Source organism: Lacerta agilis, chromosome 10 (assembly GCF_009819535.1).
Source record: "Lacerta agilis isolate rLacAgi1 chromosome 10, rLacAgi1.pri, whole genome shotgun sequence".
Lineage (NCBI taxonomy): Eukaryota > Metazoa > Chordata > Lepidosauria > Squamata > Lacertidae > Lacerta > Lacerta agilis.
The window spans coordinates 45,218,174-45,243,314 of NC_046321.1; the positions used below are offsets into that span (position 1 = coordinate 45,218,174).

Genomic DNA, 25,141 nt, shown 5'->3' on the forward strand with positions numbered 1-25,141 from the left:
GAGTGGCTCTAGGACGCTAGTAAGTCAGTAACTAAGACTGTGCGTCTGTGAAGAGTCAGATAGCTGCAATGAGCACTCTCTGTATGCTCTTTAACTATGCTGTTTATGAACAACTTTATTTCTTCAAGTAAATTTTTTATTCTGTTTATGAAGAAGACCCTGCGTTGATTAATTTACCGCTGCGCGACACAGATTGCCTGCTCTCTCCAACCACAAAATGTAGCAGAGGGGTGGGTGGGTGGAAACCCACCCCGTCTTACTTTGAAAGGTGGGGTGCTACATTTGGTGGTGGGGTGCTTTGTTAACTTTTCTTAGTAGGAGAGGGAGAAGTGGCTGTGGAAGGAAACAGGCAGGCAAGTAAGCAGGAAGGGCATTTGAATTGCTGGTAGGTCCATTTTTCTTTTCAGCCGAGAAGTCAAAACCACAAAGTGGCTACATAGTACACTAAGTTAGGTTTGCCTTTTATCTTCCACGTGTTGTTAGCAATGCCTATAGGTGTGCTACTGCTTTTGTTTAAATGATGCAATCTACGTTTAGGCACCGTAGGCGAGACACCACTGTTGGTGGCTATCGGACTTATTTCAGTAACCAGGACCACATCTCAGGAGATGTGAATGATATCAATATCATAATTAGCTCAAATAATAAACAACTGTTATGATGATCACAACAATAATGATTATGCAGTTTCAGAGCCAAATGATATTTCCTAAAGGCAAACATAATAGTTATAGGACATAAATCTTGCTAAAGATCATGTCGCTAAAACCAACAATTTTTTACCTCAAAATTCAAGCCTTGGCTCTCTTCTAGCTTATAACTTCAGTCTAATAAGTATACAGTATTGACATTTAGGCCGGCCAGTATGTTTTCTGGTCCTATGTATGGCTTTCAAGGAAATATACACTTAAGGGTAGCGTGACTGGTGGCAAATGGGAGAGATAAAAAATAACCATAAATTTGCTCTTGACTATCAGCAGCAATTCCCAAAGCGCTGTAGTATTGTCTCAGCACAGCTATATGAGTAACTACAGACTTTCTTTTTCTTTTTCTTTTTTTAAGCATTGCTTCACAGTTGAAGGTTACAGGAGGCCTACTTTTAAATTACATCAAGGCTGTGATGCAGAGGAAACAAAGTTGAAGCTTGTGTCATTAATGTTATAGTATTACAGCTAATTTTATACCCCATATACCTTTTGGGTCTTGCCCTGTGTGAAGAAATGCATATTCTACCTACCCCACATGGACAGAATATGCATCTCCCACAGTGTGCATGTACATCTCTTTCCTTGCATGAGACCTAGAAATGGAAGAAGAAAGTACAGATGTCTTGTTCTTTCTTTCTTTCTTTCTTTCTTTCTTTCTTTCTTTCTTTCTTTCTTTCTGCTTTCCTTTGAATATCTGAAGCAGAAAAGAAGTCCCCCCCCCCTTTTCTACCTCTCACACTCTTGCCCTTTTGCTGTGTATTCTGTTTGCTTTTTCTGGGCCAAGAGAGGCATGAAATAGGTCAGCTTCAGCACTGGATAATAATTGAATATTATAAAAATGGCAGAATAGCACAAAGACTGTTGGACCACATTGCATTTAATTCTTTCAGGGTTTTCCATTTCTGGCCTGTATACTTAAGGAAAGGATGTTTTAACAACCAGAGGCGAAAGCTGCCGAGCTAGAGTTTATGGACGCTGCCTTTCTTGGTTTAGCAACACTGTCTCTCTTGGTTTGATAAAAAATGGATCAATCAATTCACAGTTCAAATTGGGCACCAGACCAAAAAAGGAGTGTGCATACCTGTGCTTATTCACAGCCACTTTTATTAGTTCCTTGGTAGATTCAGTTAATTTATCTGTGTATGTTATATCTGCTATCAGAGTATTTTCTATTACCTTTTAATCTCACCTTATGAAATAGATTTCTCCTCCCCACTGGGAGGATTGTTTGTTAAAGAGAAGGATACCTGTGTGGGTAAGCAAAATAGGTGCTTACTTAACAGAGAGAATTCACCAAACTCTTGAGAGGGAGCAACCTGCAAGATTGCCCTAGGATAATCAGATTTTTAAAAATCACCCAAAATTTAAGAGCCTAAGGCTACACATCTTTAAATGTGCCCGTCAGAAGTTAATGCCTTCCTTTCAATAAAGTTGTGCCATGCATGATGACATGCAGAGAGGCGGGAACTGAGAGAGGTGAGATTTTGAAGATGGAAGGAGAACCAGTGTTGGGTAATAAGGAGCTTTTTCATTCAGCGGGAAAACAAAAACCCTCATTTGTTTTCTAAGAATTCTTTTCTGGCAGATAGTGTCATGTGAACTGATGGTGCTGCATGCATCTTCCTGACTGAGGATGTAGAAATGGTAGTTCCTAATACAAGCCATGGTGGACACCGCTTGGAAATTGAAATTCACCACTCCCCAGACTAACCCACCTGGCAGCAAGAAACGTGTGTGTGTGTGTGTGTGTGTGTGTGTGTGTCTGGGGAAACAATAACCACCGAAAAGCCGTATTGGCAATTAAGCAGCATATAAATAAGTAATAAATCATTGGAAAGTATAATTATCAAGAGAACTGACCAAAAAGGTACCAACCGAAAAGCTGCCTTGGTTGGATGTACTGATCATGTTGTAGTTTATAGCAATTGGCAAGAGGAAGAGGTTTAATATAGTAAATAAGTACTTGTATATAAGCCCTCCAACTTTCCTAAGATGCAAAATAACTTGCTAACTATCTAGTTACATGTAGGTAGCCGTGTTGGTCAAAATAATAAAAAAATCCTTCCAGTAGCACCTTAGAGACCAACTAAATTTGTTATTGGTATGAGCCGATAATAATACCAATACCAATACCAATAACAAACAATACCAATAACAAACTTAGTTGGTCTCTAAGGTGCTACTGGAAGGATTTTTTTTTTATTTTGCTAACAATCTAGTTAGCTAGCTATCTGAGGGATAACAAAGAAAGGATAGGGATCCCTGCCCCTTCTCCAGCAAACCAGCATTTCTGTACTGCATAATAGCTACACCAACCTGCTTACTTGCCTGTATGCACTTCTCTGTTCCTTCTACCTATCATGCAAGTAGGAAAATATGAAGAGCCCTCCCTGCTGGATCAGAGCAAAGACCTAATCTAGTTCAGAATACTGATCTCACAGTGACCAACCAGCCCATGGGAAGCTAGCAAGCAGGACCCGAGATCAACACTGCGATTCCCAGCAACTGGTATTCAGAGGCCTGCCTCTTGCAACAGTGAACACAGCCATCATGACAGCCTTGCATTTCAGTAAAGCACTGCATTAAAACCATTTGCACATATGCATACAAAGCACCTGCTGTTCATGCCTGGACTGTTGAGCACTGGCTGCACATGGACAGAATTTCACATCATCTCATTTTACATTCTGAGCCTGGGAAGAACTTTTGGAGAAAGCGCCATTCATAATATAGCAGAGCCATTTACAAGCTGGGCAAGTTTGTTATCCAAAGCTGCTAAATTCAGACTTTGGGGGCATCAGCTAAGGAGGACAAGTCTATATCCTGTATTGTATGGAAGATGTAAGTGCTTTAAGGAACACAGCTTCCATCACAGTAAGAGGCACTAGTTCTGTCACAGTGTGGCAAGTTGTCATACATCAGAATATAACTGTATTTCATGTCCATATTTTCAGTAGAGTTTTAGGAACCTTTTAAAACAGAGCTCTTGGGCTTAGGATAGAACCTATCCCTGCTCAGGACACTTTAGTTCCTCGACTTTATTTAGGTATGCTATTGATTCATCAGGCCTATGGCTTAGAGACTCAGTATTTATATGGGATCAATAATACGGAGGGAAGGTGATACCAAGGGAGATCACTTTAAAAGAGAGGATTTCACAAGACTAGTGGTGTGTCTTGTTAGCCCCCTCCCCCCCCTTGAAGGTCTGAGTAGAGCTATTCCCCTGACTATGCTCATCAAACAGCTTTGCCCGAGGCCTGCTGAATGAAGTTGAACTTTAAAAATTAAGACTTTCCCCCGCAGTGAGCAAGCTGAGGTGTAGGATATCCTACGAAGCTTTTTCAAAATGCCGTTGAGTTAGGCAAGTCTTCTGAAATTATGCAGAAACAGCAGAAAAGTAAAATATTAAAAATGAGCACAGTATTTTTTAAGGGGGTTGTTTATATGTTGTGGGAGGTGTATTTAAATACGGAGAGGGAGGGTTATTCTAGTTCACTTGAGGGCTTATAAACACTTCCATTTTTCCTGTACTTTCCAAGCACAGGTCTGAGAGGTCTTTTGTCTCACCGTTTCTCCCAGGAAAACGTGCTGTTTACCACTGAATCAGAACAAACGTCAATTGGATTTTCTGCAGATTGACGTGTGTTCTAATTCAGCGGTAAAGAATGGATGAGCCCTGACCTCACTTGCTTTACATTTCCAAAAATGCAGTTGCAGCTACCTTAAGTGAAATGGTATGGGCCAGAAGAGGGCATCCATACTTTTAAAGATTACAGGAGTAAAAGAGATGACCAGGCAAATCACGCAGTTGTACACATGCAACAAATCAACTTAAACTCGATCTGAAACCACAAGCAAGAGGCGAATGGAGTTTATTTACTAATAATTGAATTTCTTGGATCCCAGTAGCTATTACTCCGTGCACATCCTACAAATAATATTTAAACAAAACATAAACAAAAAGAACAATATGGAACATGGAAATGTTACATTTCATCTCAATCAAGTGTGTCTGCAGGTATTGGATCAGTGCCTGGAGGCAGCAACGGGCCAATAAGGGCCAATAAACAAAATGGAGGCACTGTTGATAGGTGTTTCCTGTGGCAACCTGTTCTGTATCAGATTGCACTCCTTTAGAACGAAGAGCTAGTAGAGGGAAAGAATATTTCTTTCTACTTAAGTCTAATGGCTCATGCTTCCTTTCACTACTTTTTTTTTGAGGAGGGTGCAGATATGCAGGAAGTGGGCTTCATGCTCACATGTCTTGACATCTCTAGAACTTGGAGGAAGTCTTCATCCAAATTAAATTCAGCTTGTCTGCACTATCATTTGCCACTGAGCTGTTGCCATTATGTTTCTATGACATGGAGCACATCGAAGCCTAGTTTGCTCTAATAGCCCCTGGACAGGACTTGGTTATAAACATGGAAGAGAAGTGTTATATTTTCTTTAAATTTAATTTCCTGATAAATATTGAAAGAGTGATTAATATGAGCATATGTAACATGTTCACGATGGTTTAGTGCCTGATGTTAATCTGATGTGATTCTCTGTTTGGCCTATACACTCCCATGGATGATTCCAACAGATTTAATTGTGGTGTTATATTCTTCATGCAAGGACTGTGTTAACTGAATTTGTGACACAGGCTGACGTTAGAAAGTGTTCCTGCTTAATGTTTAAAAATTACCATGTAAACTGAAGTGGTACAGTCCTCCATATGAGGACTGCATCAAGCATTTCTAGTTTTCAATAGGCTTGTCTCTCATGCTTTTACTTGAAATGTGCCTCAGTTCAGTGTAGATAGTATTTTTTGTAATACAAAGCTGAGCGATGATCCAGAATGGTATACTTCCGTCATATTTGTATTCGATGATATTTGCTGTTTACATTTAGGCAATTAAAAACAACAACACATAAAACATTTGATCCATACTGCCAATAAAATATTGCAGTTTATCCTATAAAGCCACAACCTGTCTGCTAGAGTACTAAAGAAAATACAAACTATTTCTGCCAGTTTATTTTCAACACTCCTTCAAACCTGAAGGTGGCTTCTTCTTGCTGAGCTCACACTTGCTGAGCACATGGCCCATCAAAAGAGAGAAAAAACAATGAACATTGTATGTGGTAAGCATTACTTTTATGTCTCAGGGTGAGATTTGCAACTTTCACCATTTGCATTTCATTTGAAACGGAATCAGACCATTGGTCCACCTAACTCACAAATGTCTACACCGAGTGGCCGTGGCTCTGCACAGTTTCTGTCAGCCCTACCTGGAGATGTTGGGGATTAAACCTGGGACCTTTTTCACGGAAAGCAGTTCTACCACTGAATTATGGGCTCCCACACCACACCCTGTACCAGCTTTCACCAACCTACTGCCTGTCAAGCATCAGGGAGTCTGATCCCATCCCTCCCCACAGTAGGCTGCCAGGAATAGATAGACAAGGAAAGCTCTTACCAACGTCTTTTAATCAATATTCACAGAGAGAGGCTTAGAAACGCAGCCTCTTGCAGCAATGGCATTGCTCCAAGTAATCTACACCCCTTCTCTCCTCAATCGTCGTCAGCAGCACCCACCTTACGGTGGCTGCTTAGGGCCACTTGCCTCTGAGCCCTTTGCTCTCCTACTTTCAGTGCTCGCCGACACCTGGGAGAAGGGAGGTCTGGAATGCTTTCTAGTGATAATGTGTCAGCCAGCTGCTCCAGCTCTGCTTCCCCCTCCTCTCCCATTATTTCCCAGCTTTGCCCCTCATCTACCTCTGAGCCATGACCTTCCACAAACCACTGCTATAAATCTATACCATCTTCCTCTTCTCTGGAAGGTTCAGGAGAGAGAGCAAGTCTCCACCATTCCTCCTCTGTCCAGTCCCTGACACTGCCCTTCCAATGTTTTGGCCTACAATTCACTAGGTTTGGGAAGTCAGCTCCACATGAATTCTGTTGATTTTAAATGTGCGAGTGTATGTTTCTTCTCGTAGAATGATGCCCCATCTTTGGAGCACCTTCCTTTGGCAGATTTGTGAGGTATTTGTATTATTTTCATTGCAGCGATACCTTTATTACTCACCAAAGCTGTCAAATTATTCTCTTCTAATACAGTACTTTTTGTTTTAGTATTTATTGACTACTGATTATTGTCCTTGTTTTATTTGTGATTAAAAAAAATAATGTTCTGATTTTCTTAGGTATGTAGGTTGGTTGTTTTATATGTCTTAGTCAAAATTCATAAGTGAAACAAATCCATTTTAAGGTTTTTAGGTGAGGCAAAAAATTAAGATATTCATACTAAAGGAGATTTGAAAATTAAGTATTTTGACAAATGTGTTTTGGAAGAGACATCCACATTTGCTATAAACGTCGATGCTATTTTTGGATTCCCAGAGCTCACATTATTTATACTGCCCAGCAAAATATGATTTGTAACCTCCACCATGAAAGGGAGTTATAACCCTTAAAAGGAGAAGTGACAGGATTCTGCCAGCAACATTTACTGACCAATACTGAAAGAGTGCGTGAATGAAATTATCTTTGCTAAGCCAAAATGGATAAAGTCAGATGGCTGAAAATGCTGCTGGTCCAAAAGATTCTACATGAAGTGCTCCGTCTGGCTGATTGATTCCCCCCCCCCCCTAAAGTTTGGGTGCCCAGATGAATCTGAGCCAGCTATTTCTATTAATCCAGCATATTTCCCTCCTTACCACTTAACTGAGATAACTAACCACAAAGTCAAGTTCTACATATCTTTGGTGCACGTCGGATATCTCAATCTTTTCTGTTGACCATGAGGGAGCTTTCTTCCTGAGAATGCAATTACAATACAGTTATCCTTGTTTTTTTGCCAAGGGGGCAAAAGTCTTTGTGTACAGATGGCAGTAACTGGTGGTTGGCAGCGAAGATGATGAATGAGATTTATTCCTGGCACAGTGCAGCGGGTTTGGCAACATCACCATGGCAAACTATTCATTAGCTGGTTGTTTTTTCTTCTTCTAAAGGTTGCAAAGGCACTTTTTTCTGCATATGAACTCTCTTTGCCATCCTCCAGCCACCTGGACTAAGTAGGCTAATTGTGTTGCAGAGGCAGCTCTTCCAGCCTCAACATCTTTGAGTTTAACACATATCAAGACCCACTTTGGGGCTTCTAAAACTGCTGTCCGTGACTATACCAGGTGGTATTTGTAGAGGTGTTGGGTGCCTGCAGTTAGAAATATGCATATTTCCTAAATCTTCCCATTGCCACACTTCTAACCCTGTTGGAGCAATGCTGTGAAAATTCATATAGCACAAAAGCAATCCCCCATGTTTCCATTATGTGTTATTGTTGCCTGTTTATTGTTGCAGCACTTAGCCAAAAATGCCTTCCTACTTTTGCAGCCCTGTTGGCAAGCTGCAAAAGTGGGGTGACATTTTCAGACTTTTGAGGTGAGAGTAGAGGAGGGTAAATTCTTTAAATGGTTATAGTTGGGAGAGTGGGGCTTTTGTGAACACAAGTGGCGGCTGCGGTTTCCCCCCGCTTCACTTTTTAGAGTTAGTTGCTCTAATACTGTATTAGAAGCAGTGATGGAGCTATAATCAGCAGCCTCGTGGACTGCCATATCCCTGCAGAATGCCTCTGATTCATCATAACATAGCATTATTTTAGTGATAATTGGGATGAAAAGAAGATGGTGACCACTATCTTTCCTTCCCTCAATACTACTAGAGTGCAAAAAAAGGGTAGGCGAAGCTTTGAAAAGCATCTATGTAAAACAATTTATGATAATAGTTTTTCTTTTAATCTGTAAATTGCCTTTTCTGCCAAGCAATTAACAAAATAAAACTAATTCCCCACAGTTGATAAATTTATTTTAAAATGTGCTGAATCTTGTATATATTTATAGCTATCAACTATCTATCATCTATCTATCTATCTATCTATCTATCTATCTATGTATGAGAAATGGAAGCTGTCTTTATATGTGAAATATACTTGTTGAGGTGGCTGTTCCATGGAAGCATTGTACAACATCTTGCTGCATGAATCAGAGTTATCACATGAAGATTTACTGTACCATTTGAAGTGACCCCTAGAAGCTGCTTGCTGTTTTATGGATTTTCTCCACTCAGACGTAGAAATCCATATGGTAGACTGCTCACATTTTACATCTATTTTTCATGCATAATGGGGTAGACACAAAAGCCTGGAATGCTAGAGACTATTTGAAGTGGCTTCTGTATAAGGTCCATAAGCTCCAAGGCCTTGTTCCCATTCCTCAACTAGCATTGATTCCTCCCCCTGCCCCCTGCCACAAATATATTCCAAACCCACTTTTTAAATGTTCAGTTTTGTTCTTAGAGTGGGGACACACCTCTGCACACATTAACTGCAGTTTTGCCAGTACAACCAAGTCTTGAAGCTGGCAAGGCAACAATAGCCACAATCACACCAGAAATGGTAAGAAAGTTTCAGAAGAAGGAGCACAACAAACCACAGGAAATTTCAATTTTGTGGTGAGCTTTGAAGAACAAAATGATGAAGTGCACCCAGTCATTTTGAGAGAACTTCATAATTTGCTCATGGATGATCCCATTGCCCCACATTTTTTGGGGTGGGGTGGGGATCAGGATGCCAAAAATCAACTCATTACAGTTGCCACGGTGATTGTCTCTTCACTCTGTAGCTTAAGTCTGGATGTGAGAGGGGTGAAAGGATGAGAATGGCATCTTGTCCCTGCAATTGCCTCCAAAGCTGAGCAGCACCCTGCTCCTTCTCAGGTGCAAAGTCAATGGCAAGCACAAATTTTGGCTGACCCCCTGCTTGTAGCATGCCCGTAACACGTAGAAGCCAGTGCACAAGTTCTAGAATCCAGGGTAATTTGCTTTAAAGAGAATGGGTTGTAGCCCATTCCCAGGGAAAGTGGCAAGATGAAAGAAAAGCCTCTTCGACCCATGCTTAGATGGAAGTGTGGGTAAGCCCATAATATATTTCAGGCATGTCCAACAGGTAGATCGTGATCTACCGGTAGATCACTGGACGTCTGTGGTAGATCACAGGTAGATCAGTGGCTCCCCCCAAAGAAGCAAAAAAACTTTGGCTCCCCTAGAAAAAACCTCAACGTCTTTGCCCTGCACCCCTAAAATGACCTGAACCACCAAAACAGGGCTTTCCTTCCTAAAAAAGCTCAATGTTGCTTTCCTCCTCCCTAAAGAAGCTCAACAACTTTTATGTGAACCCCTAATAAAAAACAGGGCTTTCCTTCCTAAAAAAAAAAAAGCTCAACAACTTTGACCTGAACCCCCCAAAAGAGGGTACATCACTGCCAATTTTTAACTCTGTGAGTAGATCGCAGTCTCTTGGAAGTTGGCCATCCCTGATATATTTGTTCCTAAAATGTATACCTCAATCTTCAATGATCAATGAAATTCCCAGAGTGGCTTACAAAAGACAGAGAGAGAGAGAGAGAGAAGCAGCAGCAGCATATATTGTAAAAGAAATACATGTATTTGGATTTTTTAATATTTACATTTACCAAAGAAAGCTTATTTTATTTTATTTTTATCTGGAGAATCTATGTCAACTGGATTTCGTAGACCACCAGAACCATGGTAGGTGACTAGAACAACCACAAACATTTAAAGATTATGCAGCAAGGCTATAAAAAAACTGCATGGTCTTGCTTTTTGGAGTGACACATTGAGACAGAAGTGACATATCGAGATTGCTGAAGTGTAGAGGAAAGATAGCCTACATTTGCTTTCCGTGTCAATCAATATGAACTAAGCAAACATTCATTGTGTTTTTGGGGAAAACCAACCTGCCATAATCTGGTTATGAAATAATAACATGCTGATTCGGGCTGTGAGTTGAAAAAAAACATTTTAGTCACACTAGTTATTTTATTATTATTGTGCAGTCCATAAAATGTCGGCATTTTTATTTTAAAGTGTGTGTAATAGTGAACTGATGGGAAACCATATTAAGGCAATGTGGAATTATCATTAAGCAATGTGGAAATTACTGTCATCATAGTATAACCTTAAGCTTGTGTGGATATCATTGTTAACAATTGTTAAATGCATAGAACTTATTATCATTATCATTATTATCTTATTTTATATACCCCTTCCATGCCAAAATGGCTTCTAAGTGGTTTCATTACTTTTCTGTGTTGGATTTTAGATACTTTGGATGACTAATAAGAATCATTAGTTAATTATTGTCAGCTAATGATTGTTCTGGGGGGGGGAGTGAGAAGAGTTGCAGAACTTTGGTTGTGGTTTGAGCTAAATTAATAATAGGGAATTATCTGGAATGCAGGGTGGAGAGAAATATATCTAATGGGCCCATATTTTCCACAAAGGCATGGTTCCTAACTTCCACGAGAAGGACTCCTGGAACAGGGCTTTCTTAGCTTCCCGCTTAACCTGATGTGCCTCCCCCAGTTCTCTTTGTCAACTTTCCAGAACAGCAAAGGATATGACAAGGAGTTTGAAGCAGGGATGTGAAATAGGCAAAAGTCACAGAACCTCTTCACTTCCTTGAGCGAGTTGAAATGCTTCCTGGTTTGTGCAGGATGCTGTTGTGTCTGCATTTAAGATAGTGGCCTGTGCATTAGTGACTTAATAGGTTTCTTTTCATCCTATCAGTTTATTTTTTTGAAGTTCAGGACATTTAGAGTATACAATTTTTTTTTGTTTGTGAGTTGTATTGCCGCTCTTCCCTAATTTCCCCTTGGATACTACTTAATGTAGTATCAAATTAAGCAAACTTTTCAACTTCCATGAATTTTATTGCTTTGAAATGTAGGCATTTCTTATATGGAAAGTTGTTGTTTTCTTCATTAAAAATCGAATGAAAGTTACATTTCTATTTTGCACTTTATTGGGAAATCTGGCTATTCACTGATCTAATCTGTTGTTTAGATTATTCACTGATCTGATCTAATCTAATCTATTGAAATGCACTTCCGCACCACTACCCTTTGAAATGCATTCATAAATTTAATTGACCATTCTGTTTAATTTGATTACGTTGGCATGAGAACCTAAAGACGTCCCATTCATTTTCACTAATGGTAAAGAATGAGGAATCTGCAGCCTTTAAAGTTTTTGTTTCAGCACTAATTTGTTTTCAAAGTGTTTTACAACAAACTAAATATATTAAACAGCTTGCTTTTCAGGTGCCTGTTGGTGCATATAGGTGGTGCTTGATTTCTGCTTAGAAGGTGGAATGTGGCATCTCTAGGGAGCCAGTTGTGCTGTGTAAAAACTATTAAATAGAATTGTGTGGAAGCAAACAAAGTCTGAAGAATCAGTGAGACAACCCAGAATGTAAATAAGAACTTCAGAGAGAAGGGGAAGTAGGGCCAAGGCTCACTAAGGTTTACCAGGGAGTAAGCATCTGAATATAGAATTGTACTATAAGAGTAGAAAGGGACCAAAATTTACATTTCTGCTAATTCTTTACCGTCCTGTTTGCTGACATTTATTGTTTGACAACATAAATTTCCAGGCTTGTGTGTGAGTACACATGAACGAGCATCCAACTTGATGGCTGCTTTTGTTTTTATTTGTGCCTATGAATATATGAAGCTTCCTTATACTGTTGGTCTGTCTACTCCAGTACTTTGACAGGCAGTTGCTTTGTAAGGCTGAGATACAGGTGTTTCCAGCCCCACAGCATATAATCATTTTAAGTGGAAATGTGGGGAACTGAACATAGGACCTTTGCTCTACCAATCATGTTCTGTCTATTGATCTATCGATCTTTCTCTGATTCACAGCCTTTCCCCAAAAGCCAGCGACTTGTGGTCACCGCACAGTTTTCTAAAAGTGATAAATTACTGACCAGCCATAGCAATAGAAAGCACTGCATGATCTACGTGTAAAACAAGGCTGAGATGAAGGAGACCTGCTTGTTAGTAACTGAAATATGAAGGCCAATATCCATGACTATTCCTTCCAGTCTCAAGTGTTAAGTTTAGTTCTACCTTATTGTAATTCTGCCTTCCGGAAGAATTAAGAGTTACAATTTGCCCGAGTTTTCTGCAGCACAGTTTTTGTGATAATTATTAACCACACAGTTTATACAACAGGGTTGCCTTTTGTGGCAAATGCCAATCCATTGACAGCATTCCATCCATCCCCAGCTCAGTTCATGACCACCAAAGTTCATTTGAAAGCCCGTGTTGTGTATGGGGGTTGTCCTTCAGTTGTTTATTGGCAAGTGTAATGGGGCAGAGTGGTGCGGGAGAAGAAAAACTTGTCATCGTCATCATCGTCATCATTTAAACAACAATCAATGGCAGGCTGACTTTATTAATAATAATATTCCATCAATCCTGTTTTAAATTAATAGTCCAAATTGGTGTCTAGACAAAAGTGATAATTATAATCAGTCTGTTCAAATGAAGAAAGGGCAGTGAGATTATCTGACCACTGAGTAATGGGTGGTGGATGTTTATCCTTACAGCATAGTTGTCAACCTTTCCCTTTTTTTGCAGGAAATTCCCTTATTATAGCATTGGGAAACAGCAGGGAGGGTTGACAGCTATGTATATAGCGGTGGGGAACAGCAGGGAGGGTTGACAGCTATGCCTTACAGCCTTGCAATATAAATATATTTGCCACCATAATGTCAGGGACTGGGCAGAGGAGGAATGGTGGAGACTGCCTCCACAACCTGACCCTTTCAGGGAGGAGGAAGAGGAAGACAGTATAGATTTACAACAGTGGTTTGCAGGAGGTCACAGCTCATAGGCAAATGAGGGGGAACGTTGGGAAATAATAGGAGAGGAGGAAGAGGAGGAGGAGGAGGAAGCGAGGCGACAGCTGATGGACACGGTGTCATTGGAAAGCTTTCCAGACCCCCCCTGCCAGAACCTGGTGAGCCTTGAAAGTAGGAGAGCAAAGAGCTCAAAGACAGGGGGCATGTAGCAGCACCTGTAGAGGAGATGATGAGAATGACGAACGAGGAAGTGGGAGAGACGGTGGGGGGATTCACTCAGGACAACGCCATTACCCAAGAGGCTGGGTTCTATAGCCTCTCTCTGTAAACACTGAATAAAAAAGGAAAGTAAGAAACCTTCCCTTGTCTTTATACTTTCCTGGGCAACCAGCCAGGAGCCACTGACAGCATCCTGACACATAAGGGCTCTCAGGATCCACTTAAGTTGTCCATCTGTTTGTCCCCACCACAGGTATATAGTTTAAGAGTGCATGGACATCAGTGCAAGGGTGTGTGTGTATGTGTATCTGGGGCACCTTAGAAGCTGCTGTTAGGTGTGTGCTTTTGACAGTAGAGAATTACTATCAGACATGTGCCTACTTTGGCTGGGGTTTGTGAGAGAACAGGATGCTGGACTAGATGGGTCATTGGCCTGATCCAGCAGGCTCTTCATATGTTCTGGAATAGGCATTTGCAGCATTACATTACCAATATCTATGTGAATCAAACAATACCTTCTTGTTGAGGTGCCACGAAGTATAGTATACTCTAAACATCTGCTTTTGTTGGGTCAATCTCATTTTTAAATTTAAAGAAACCCTGCATATGGATGCTAAAGGAACTTTTCATTGATGGAGATTAATGGAACACTCACTCTCTGTTTCCATTCACCTCTAAGTTCCTTATTCAATTTACAACATTCCAATGAACATTTATAAACAGCTATTATGGGTTTAGTTTTCTGCAAATATCCACTTATTTCCTCCAGCAGCACAGGAGATGCTGAGGCACTCAAAGCTAACAGTCCAAAAACAGACTAAAACTGCTCTAGATGAAGATGCTAGCATTCAGCAGTAGTGGATAAGTGGTACCTAAACTGCAAAACTGCAAATGGCAAAAATTCTCCATCTGATCCTATTAACTAATCTAATGTATAAATCCCACCATCAACCCATGTCTTCCACAAAAAGGACTGTGTCTCTATTTTCAGGTCTTGATTACTCAATAAAGTTATTTTATCAAGAGCATGTTAATAAAAAATGTAACTGACAAGGCACTATATGTCAAGTCTGTGTTGTGGTAACAAAATGTTAGTATATTCTAATTTAGAAATGTTGTTAGCGGGGCTTAAAGTTCAAGTTCAAGTTTTTCTAAGCACTTAGGGGCCAAGCCCTAAACTCTGCCAGTCTGTTTGAAGAAATAATGTTGTTTTTGGGTCCTTCCATTATGCTACTCCATCCTGAATATTCTGCATCCATCACACTTCCCAAGAAACTGCTTCTTTATATTGTTTAAAAGAGAAGTTAGCATCTGTTTGTTTGTTTGTTTCGCAGAAATGCTGGATCCCTGAACTGGAAGCTTTTTCCAGTAAGCTACCAATTCCTTTCAATTGGTATATCATGATATTCTGTGTCATTAACATTCACCTTGAAATAGAGACAATATTGATACTGTCTGAATATGTTTGATTGTCCACTCTCAGCATTGTTCATCATATTGAATGTTCATCCCATAAGTCTAATACAGAACAAAATGATACTTGGCATAGCATAGCATCATCTGTAACAAAATATTTCAAAACTGTTATTGGGAGAAAACTTTTGGTTTTTGTTTTTTTAAATCGATGGATAGCAAACAGAGGTTTTACATCTCTCCAGCAAGAAGCTTACTGGCATGTGAAGAATTTGCACTGCCTCCCCCCTCATTTCCCAAAATACGTGGTCAGTTGAGTAAGGTAGAGACACACAGATGATAAATTTTCACATGAAAGATGGTAAACATGTAAAAGTAACAGGATTGGTGGGACTGCATCAGAGAGCTTTCTTGGGTAGTCTGATTAGACTCTGCCCAGGGAGGCCTGTTTTATTACAGTAGTACCTTGGTAGTCGAACGGCTTAGTTGTTGAACAAATCAGTTCCCGAACGTCGCAAACCTGGAAGTGAGTGTTCAGGTTTAAGAACGTTCTTTGGAAGCCGAACGTCTGATGCTGCTTCCACGGTTTCCGATTGAGAGCAGGAAGATCCTGCAGCCAATCGGAAGCCGTGCCTTGGTTTTCGAACTGTTCCTTGTGCCTGGTGATGATAAACTTCCTGTTTCAGAAAGCTTTGAGGCTGCTTGGTTGACTTCTCACTGCCTTTGTTCTGTTTTGGTTTACAGCTTTTAGTTTTTGCGGCCTGCTGTTTTTAATCTCATCTTTTTTGTAGTCTGTTATATGTTATTCTACAATGCTTTTGTTATACTTTTTGTGTGTATTGTTAGTTACCTTGAGCAAAATGCATTTGGAAAGCTGGGTTATATTTTAAATAATATTTTAAGAAATTAAATGTTTCTTTACAGGCTGACACACATCCCCACCTCCCTTTGAAAAACACATGTACCAACATTTTCCAGAATGAAATGTTTTCTGTGGTACTTCTTGAAATGACTCCAGTTCTTACACTATTAGGAAATATGCTTGCAGTAAATTCATCTGCATTAGAGATGAAATTTGCAGCAAAGACCAGGCCACCAATAATAAGATGGTATCAGTATGCCTGGGTGAACCCCAAAGTTTACAAAGTACAAGAAATCTGTAAGGTGGGGGAAAACCCTAAGGCAGAGCTTTCCGAACTTTTCAAGTTGGTGACACACTTTTTGGACATGCATCATTTTGCGACACAGTAATTCAGTTTTACTAGCAAACCAGAGGTTCCGGGAGGAACGCGAGGAGTGTTCACACAACACACCTACACACTGCAGCCAGCACACTAATGTGTCGCAACACACAGTTTGGAAAGCTTTGCCTTAAGGGAACACCCTATCCACCACACACACACACACACACACACAACACACAAAAACAACCCAATCTAATGAAGACTGACAAATGGACACAGAATGCGGAGTGTCTTTTGGGGGGCTGGGGTGGAGTTGCTTGGAAAAGGGCATGGCTGGCTGTCTAGAACCCTAAGCAGGAGCATGCCATACTGCAAGTTTCTTTTGCAGGTAACACTATTTTCTGAATGCTATTCTTCTGATCATAATGTCTTCTCTGCCTGCAGCCAGCCACATGAGGCCAAACATACAATGTTCCTGCCCTGTCCTAAAATCGCTGCTGTGTTCTGAGCTATACGGAGTCATAAGGTATCTCAGCCTAGGAAGCAAGATAAGCCCCCCCCCCCAGCACTGAGGACCTTTCTGACGGCACCTACAATGCAGACGGCCTCTTAAGTTTATGCATTTCTGCTTTTAAAGAAATTGTGCAAAATAAATAAATACCGGTAAATGTCATCTCTGCTGTCAACATTGTGTTTCCACAGCTCATCATGTTAAAACTGGAACTTGTGAAGTGGTGGCTCTCCACCGATGTTGTAATAAGAACAAGATAGAAGAAAGATCACAGACAGTCAAGTGCTCCTGCTTCCCCGGGCAGGTAGCAGGTACCACTCGAGCAGCTCCTTCTTGTGTTGATGGTGCGGCACATTCTGTGGTTTGTTCTTCCCTCTCGAGTCATACTCTACCGAGTTATTTAAACGATTGCCTTTCATTTAATCCTGCCAATATTTATAGTGATAATGAGGATACTGAGAGTTCTTTGGAGGTATATACATTATATACACAAGGTGAATGATAGCTGGAGATTTGAAAGTGAATTACCAAGCCTGGCTGTGAAATGAAACCTCTAGGGAAGCACAACTTGATGTAAAACTCTGAGCACCCATACGGTTGTATCAAGTTCGCTCATTTTAATATCTGCTGCTAAAGCTACATCAGCATATTTGCTCCATGAGCTGCTGTTTCACACTTCCTTTATATTTCTACAAAGAAGAAAAATCAAGGCAAAGAGTGATGCTAGCCCCCCCTTTTTAAAGGAAGTCATTTGAACATGAGATCAGCACAAAGAAATGAATGCTTTCTTTACATTCAGTAGAGAGATTTTTAGATGGTCCATGTGCCTTTGCCTGCTGCATGTTACATGCTCTGCAAAAAGCTTCTGTTTTCTTGCGATGTCAGCTATCGCAGAAACAGTAGCTATATCATCTTTGGAGAACCTATTTCTTCCAGACACATTAGACCTGAATGTTTAAGGGTTAAGAAATATAGGTTGAAAGCAGAGAATATAATGAATCTTTTAACATGAGAGCAGCACAAAGAAAATGCGAATTCTGAAAGACATTTAAATAGATGTGAGAGGCTTTTAAGCAGTTCCAAGGAGAGACATGTTGAAAATAAGCCAAACATTTCATGATACCAGGTCAGTTTTCTGCCCCGTTATTGGTTAAAGTCATTCTGATAGCTGTTCAAATGCGCATGTGCAATTTTCATTTTGATTTCGTTATGCAGATATTTATTTATTGTTAAAACAATGCAGATCATAGTTGACATTTATGACTTTGCTAATATTGCCCTGACAATATTTCCATGGAATAAGTTAAAAATAGCACCAGTATTAAGAAAACAGAATGCCTTTCTTCTTTTTCTCCTCTAGCTTCAATAGTGGAACAAAAATGGTGGTGCCACATGCAGCCATGTCTTGAAGGGGAAGAATGCAAAGTTCTTCCAGATCGAAAAGGATGGAGTTGTTCTTCCGGCAATAAAGTGAAAACAACAAGGGTAAGTACCTGACACCTGTCTGGCTGCTGTTGCATCACCAGCAAAGAGGACAGAGATCAGCATAAAAATTGCATCTGTAATCTGACTTTAACTCAGTACAGTATGAGTCAATATGTCTAGGGATCAGGAATGATGGGAGCTGTAGTCTTAATAGCTTATGGCAGGCACCATTTTGGCTGCGCCTGATATATATGCATTTAGAATTAATGATGAATTTAAATACGAGGTGGCGCAAGGGATGCAGGTGGTGCTGTGGGTTAAACCACAGAGCCTAGGGCTTGCTGATCAGAAGGTCGGCGGTTCGAATCTGCACGACGGGGTGAGCTCCTGTTGCTTGGTCCCAGCTCCTGCCCACCTAGCAGTTCGAACGCACATCAAAGTGCAAGTAGATAAATAGGTACCGCTCCGGCGGGAAGGTAAAAGGCATTTCCGTGCGCTGCTCTGGTTCACCAGAAGTGGCTTAGTCATGCTGGCCACATGACCCGGAAGCTCCCTCGGCCAGTAACACGAGATGAGCACCGCAACCCCAGAGTTGGACACGACTGGACCTAATGGTCAGGGGTCCCTTTACCTTTACTGTATTTGGGAAGACCAGGTGAGACTTGTGCACCTGCTCAGTCAGCTGTCCAGTTGTCAACTTTTGATGGGCAACTTCAACGCCCCTGCTCTCGCTTCTTACAGTTCTTATGTTACCTGTCTGAAATTAAACCCAGAACTCTGCAAATCCTAAAAGGCATTCTGTTTTAATATCAACTCAGTTTCCACAGATTAATCCATAATGCTAACGTTTTTTTAGAAAAAGTTTTTCCCCAAGAGATTCCTGTTACTCCTCTCCCCTGCCACATCAGTTCAAATTAAATTAAATTGTGGGGGGTGGAAGAAGGAATCCAAAAGTAAACCATGCTTTTCATGTATGTATGGATATAATAGCTTATGATAAAATTCCTTTGTCTCTATTAAATTAATTTATCAATTGCAAACCCACTCAAGGCTTTGTCCGCAATAAATAGCATATAAAACACATAGATCCTCTAAATTTTTAAAATAACTTTAAATAACACAATCTTCATAAATCCTAATTCAAACCCAGAACAAGTGATTTGGAAATTGCTTTAAGAGTCAGCAATATATCAAATATGAACAACCTGTTTTGGCTTGTAAAAAGAAGATAATCTTCATGTATAACATAAGAATAACTCTAGTCAAAGGACCTGTTTGTCCTTGGTTCCATAGTCCCCAAAGAGCTAAAGTTCATAAATATGTTTTAAGATCTTGTTGATCTCATGCTTCAAATCTGAAAGAATTTAATAGGGATCTGCATAAAGAATCAATACTGTAGTACAAGAATAGTGCCTTATAGCTTCCTTTTGATTAGAGTCTCTTTTGTTTCACAGATGCTTTGGTGTTGTGCGACAAAATAGCAGTATTCAAAAGCAATGGACACTTAGACTGATTTAAATGCAGATCTGCTTCTGTGAAGGGCTTATCAAAAGAAATAGAAAGGACTAGATCAAAGGCACCCCAGCCGCCCCGAAAGACTTCCTGTGCTGTGGCATTTGAAAGCATTGCTCAGATTGTACTGCAGCTAATACATCTTGCATCTCTGGTTTTCATATGATGGGCAGCACCCAAAATTAAGTTGCTGGCTAACTTCGGATACATTCCACCATGGCTACTAGCCCCATTTTAATTTTGGCCTTGTATTTATCTATTTTTTAATGAGAGGGAGAAGAAAGGGCAAGTCAGAAAGATGGAATTGACAGTGGCCAGAGATAAGGAAAAGCTAGAGGTGAAGACAGTGGTCGAGCAAGAGAAGGAGGAAAACAAACATAGACAGTTAAAGAAAAATGAAGAATACCTCAGTCCTGTGTAGAACGTTGCAGTTAAAGGCTGGCCCCTATCTACAAGGTTGGCTACTGTGCTTTCTAAGCAGCTGCTTTGGAGTCCCTCCCCGACAGCAGTTTACACGAGCATTTACTCGTTAATCATTCCAGTGCTTCTGTTTGGACCTGGGGATGTGCTACCAATTTAAAAAGTGACAACTCACAGGCCAGGTAACAAAGTACAGTTAAACTTAACAATGCACTCTAAATGGTGCATTGTTATATGAAACTGAAACCACACTGGCACTTACAAACCAATATCACACTTTGGAAAGCCTGTCAGATGTTTCAAAAGTGCTAAGCAGCCTAGAGGTCTCATTCTCTGAATGCAATGATAACTCCCCAAAATGCTTATTTGCTCTTGACCACAAAGTTTGCAAAAAGTAAAATATATGTCAATATGTAGGGAAATCCCACACACAAGTTGGGTCAGCTGGAGGATCCTCAAAATAGCCTGATAAGGACTAAGAATGCTCTGTGTCCATGGAACGCTGATTGACAGTTGGAAGGAGGGAATAGAAAACTGTGGAGGAAGAACGGAATGGAGTATGGTATAGAAGGGTACAACTGAGTGACAGAAACAGTGAGAGGGAGCATTCCATGCTGTTCCATTTTGTAGATCTTGGACGATTTCCTAGTTTTCTAGTACTTCAGTCTTCTGCACACATTTAGGGAATATGTTCTATTGAACTCAGTCCACTTTGAATTTTGGCACAACTTGTCAGGGAAGAATTTACATATCAGAATCATCTAGTAAGGCCAACCACTGCAAGCACTTGATTTCTCACTTGGCTGTAGCATTGTCTTGGGAAACAATGGTCATAATACCCCTTTACCATTGAGACTGTATAAGTGTATAAGCTAGAGCAGGGGGAAATCAGCGAGTCTTAATCACAATTAGTTGATCCTCCTCAACTTGGGTGGGTTTTTCCCCTTTTGTAAAACGTTTCCATGCACTGCTCTGGTTTGCCAGAAGCGGCTTAGTCATGCTGGCCACATCACCCGGAAGCTGTACACCGGCTCCCTCAGCCTATAGAGCGAGATGAGCGCCACAACCCCAGAGTCGTCCGCAACTGGACCTAATGGTCAGCGGTCCCTTTACCTTTACCTTTCAATAGGAAACATATCAGCCTAGGCTGAGGAGATGTCACCCAGGCTGTTATTTTATGGTGCATGTATATGTATGTTTAATCATTACACATGGCAATCTATATGTGGGTTTCATACATTTTCATACATGTGTAGGTTTCATACATTTGTTTCATGGAGAGGCCTTTATACTTCTTAGATCAGTTGTCCCATAGCTTCTGTCCTGATTCACAGCAGGTTTGCAAGAGAGTCATATATAGGATTCTTTACCTGAAAATTCCAGGGATCATCCTAAGAATGTCTATATGTAAGTGAGTACTCTACCCTGAGTGATGGTTTTTTTTCTGTGGGAAAATCCCAAGATGGAGGAACAGAGACACATTGCTCAGTGACTAAATCTGTATGTTCATTTCTGCATACTGCATCTAATGGTAAGTTCCATACAAGATGGGTTTAATGAACGGAACCAATGCAAGATGCCTACTTATATACTGTGAGGACCACGGAGTTCATAATACGTTATGCATTTCCAGACAAGAATCTTTAGTTGCCATACTACTAAATTGTTTCAAAAGTCACTGTAGCCCAGGGAGGGAAATAGCCAATCTCTTTTCACGTGCTAAAGGATGTTACTTATCATTCTTCTGCCCCGCCTCACATATCCTAAAACCTTTTGGATATTGGTATTCAGCCAACAGAAAGAGTCAGGAGATTTGATGCGATACCTGGCCTTCCTCCAATAGCTGGAGGAGATTGGACAATGAAAGTAGAGCTCAGTGCACCTGTGTCCAAAAGGGAACCTGAAGACTACACTGTTTGTCAAAATGGTTCTGAACTGATACATCTTTAAAAAGACCATTACAGAGATGATAATAATTGGTAAGATTAATGTATTCATCAGGTGCTGACAGTTGTTTCTATAGCCCTCACGATCCCGATTTGTTCTGCTAGGACTGCTTCTGCTTAGTTGACTGCCCACTGAGCAGAAAAAAAATAAGGATGGTTAAGGAGGAAAAATACAGAATGGTTAAAAATGAGTCCCTGGACTTAGGAGTGGAATTTATTTTGAAACCAAGGCTGATATTAGTGTCAATGAAACAGCTATGTCAGATGATGATCTTGTCCTCCTCTGGTTTACAACAGATGTATGTGCACTTTAGGCAGCTGCAAAGAAGGGTGGGAGGTGGACAGAGTAGAACTGCTGTTTGTGCCAGTAAAAAAGTCAGAAATACGGTTCTCTTGCTGTCTCCTTCCCTTTGCAACTGCTTGCTTTCTCAACTTCTTCTCATAAAAGAGGTCTATAGTTCTGATTAATATAAGATTTGTCACAGTGAATCATTTATCTAGAACTCTAGTATGCAGGGTGTGTATTGCACTGTTCCTGATAGATCCTGCAGCACAACTGTGCTGAACACATTAGAAGAGCAATGAAATATTTCTCACATTCAGGGTGCAATTCTCAGCTCACAAAATATGGAATAGTAGTTCTTAACTTCAAGGCAAAACACACCAGTAAGAGAAAGTTGAAGATTACTAAAGGTTTAATGTTGTTTAAGACTGAAGTTTAATGTGCATTTATTGAGGGTTGACCTTAATAAATTTATTTACACTATTGGCCAAAATTGTGGAAACCTTTTGGAAAATGTATGTTTCCAAGGTTTGATGGCTCATAACACCACTTCCTTTTGGACTAATACCATACAATTATGCTGTATACCAATGGGGAAAAAATTAATGAAGAATGTAATGCAACAAAGTTTGTTCAATTATCTGCATTCTGTCAAAAGCTACAGCCAAGTTACCAGAAAAAGGAAGCACAACTTGCTTAGGTTGATATGCTTTTCTTCATTTGAATGTAGCCAATGAGCATGAGTGTCTAGAGCAGGCTTCCTCAAACTTGGCCCTCCAGATATTTTGAGAGTACAATTCCCATCATCGCTGACCACTGGTCCTGCTAGCTAGGGATCTTGGTAGTTGTAGGCCAAAAACATCTGGAGAGCCGAGTTTGAAGGAGCCTGGTCTAGAGAGCCAATCAGGTGTTATGAGCCCTCAAACTTCGGAAATACACTTTTCCCAAAAGGTTTCCACAGTTTTTGCCACTAGTGTATTGCATTGACCTCAGTGGGACTTACTTCCAAGCAGACATGAGCTGATAGAATGATTTTTTTCCCCATTCCCCCCCCCTTTTTTTGCTCCTAACGATGCTCAAAAGTCAGACGCAACTAGGGGTGGAAACATAATTATATTAAAGCCAAAGATTCAAACAGAGACAAAGCATGTGCAAGACGAACAGGGATTTGGAGGTAGTCACAGTCAGAATCTGTAGCAGCAACTTGTAGATAATATTCTGTTGCAAAAGTGGTAGGTCTGGGGGCAGGACAAAAAAACTGTGTCAAATGTGGGAGTGCAGTACAGCCAGTTTAGAGTTGCTAGCTGGAGCCATAATAAGGCTATAGGAGCTTTTTGGAATGAATAGCTGTTCAATCTGCCAGAGTAGTTCTATGGTTGAGCAGGCAGGATTCCTGCCTAATCCGCAAGGGGATCTAGTTTCTTGGCCTTCCTCAGCCTTCCTGAAAGTCTGCCATGCCACTTCAACAAGCAGCTCGCTAGAACACGAATGGGTTAGGAAAAAGTAATGTATTAAAACTTGATTCATCCAAATCTCATGCTTTAAAAATGAATTTAATTTTCAAATTACCAAAAAACCTAATACATTAAGCAACATTTCATTATCCAATGCTACCTTAAGCACTCATTTAAAACATAACTAATCACTGTACATATACATGTGTATGAATGATTGATTTTTTTACCAGGGCTTTTACTTACTTGCTTTTTAAGGTCAGCATATTTCAAAGAAAAAAAATGCATGGAAAGCTTGACCGATAGCTGTCATTTCCTTCATTTTTTAAAAAAATGCAATTCTTTGTCATCACTTGTGCATCAACATCTGCTGATCTGTAGAAATAGATGCTCAGCAAGCTATTACTCACAATAACTAGGTTTAATATAAACCCCAATATGAGGAATGGTTCATTTCCCCCAGTGGTCATTCCAGAATTGTGACATTTTCATTAGTCCTAATAAAGGTATTGATGTATCGTGAGTTTTGTCAATAGGACAGTTTACAAATGTTTTCGCCTTTCAGTGTAGGATCAGCCCTTCATTCATTTTTGTTTTCCCCAATTATATTTTATTAAGTTTTAACATTTTTAACATATACAGTCAAAATACAAATTTCTCTTCCCCCCCCCCGACTTCCCATTCCTTTTTTCGTGGAGTTGTTGGTTCTCCCCTTCTGCTACACCCTCTTCTTTCTTATCAAATTATAATCACAATACTATGATCTAATTACTTCTGTTGTTCATAGCTCAAATCCTGCTTGCGAGTTCATCATACTATAACATTTCTTCGAATGGTTCAAAAAAGGCATCCATCCTACCATAAAACACCTTCATTTGTTTGCCTTCTCCTTCTTGCCTCTTTCTAATCTAGTGCTTCCATTTCCTGCACCTTTAATAGGTGTGTAGAAGAGGGGATTTCACAAGTTGAAGCTGGCATGACAAGCTGCAACTGCTGGAATTTCTTCTTCAACACGTCTATTCAACATACTCTTCTACAACTTTCTACTCTAATACCGACCCACTTCGAGAAAAACTGATCTGCACCTGAATCCTCACGACCCACCCAAAGAGCAAAATAGCTTCCAGGTGTTTTGGCTCTCCGCACTTATCCTTTCACGATTTACCTGCTCTGTATAGCATGCTTGTGATCTGTCACAACCTTTCCTACTTACATCTGTGAGTTAGGGCCACTGAGTGCTATTTATTTAGCACTAAAGCATGTGAATGGCTCTACAAGACCTAGATAAGGCCCAATTATTTCTCCAAAGCGCTTACATAAAACAAGAATTAATCACAGGCCTGGGAATGATCAGAGG

At 40.3% G+C, this 25,141-nt stretch overlaps 1 protein-coding gene across 2 annotated transcripts in view; it reads left to right on the forward strand.

The window, feature by feature from the left end:
- Positions 1-25,141, forward strand: part of TAFA2 (TAFA chemokine like family member 2) — a 131,807-nt gene that overhangs the window by 87,723 nt on the left and 18,943 nt on the right. For both annotated transcript variants that reach the window (XR_004427430.1, XM_033161648.1), the window contains exons 3-4: positions 16,936-17,088; positions 18,105-18,229. Coding sequence is in view for 1 of the 2 variants with exons in the window: in XM_033161648.1 (XP_033017539.1) it covers positions 16,936-17,088; positions 18,105-18,229 (278 nt within the window). In the remaining variant the exon portion in view is untranslated. The remainder of the gene's footprint in view (positions 1-16,935; positions 17,089-18,104; positions 18,230-25,141) is intronic.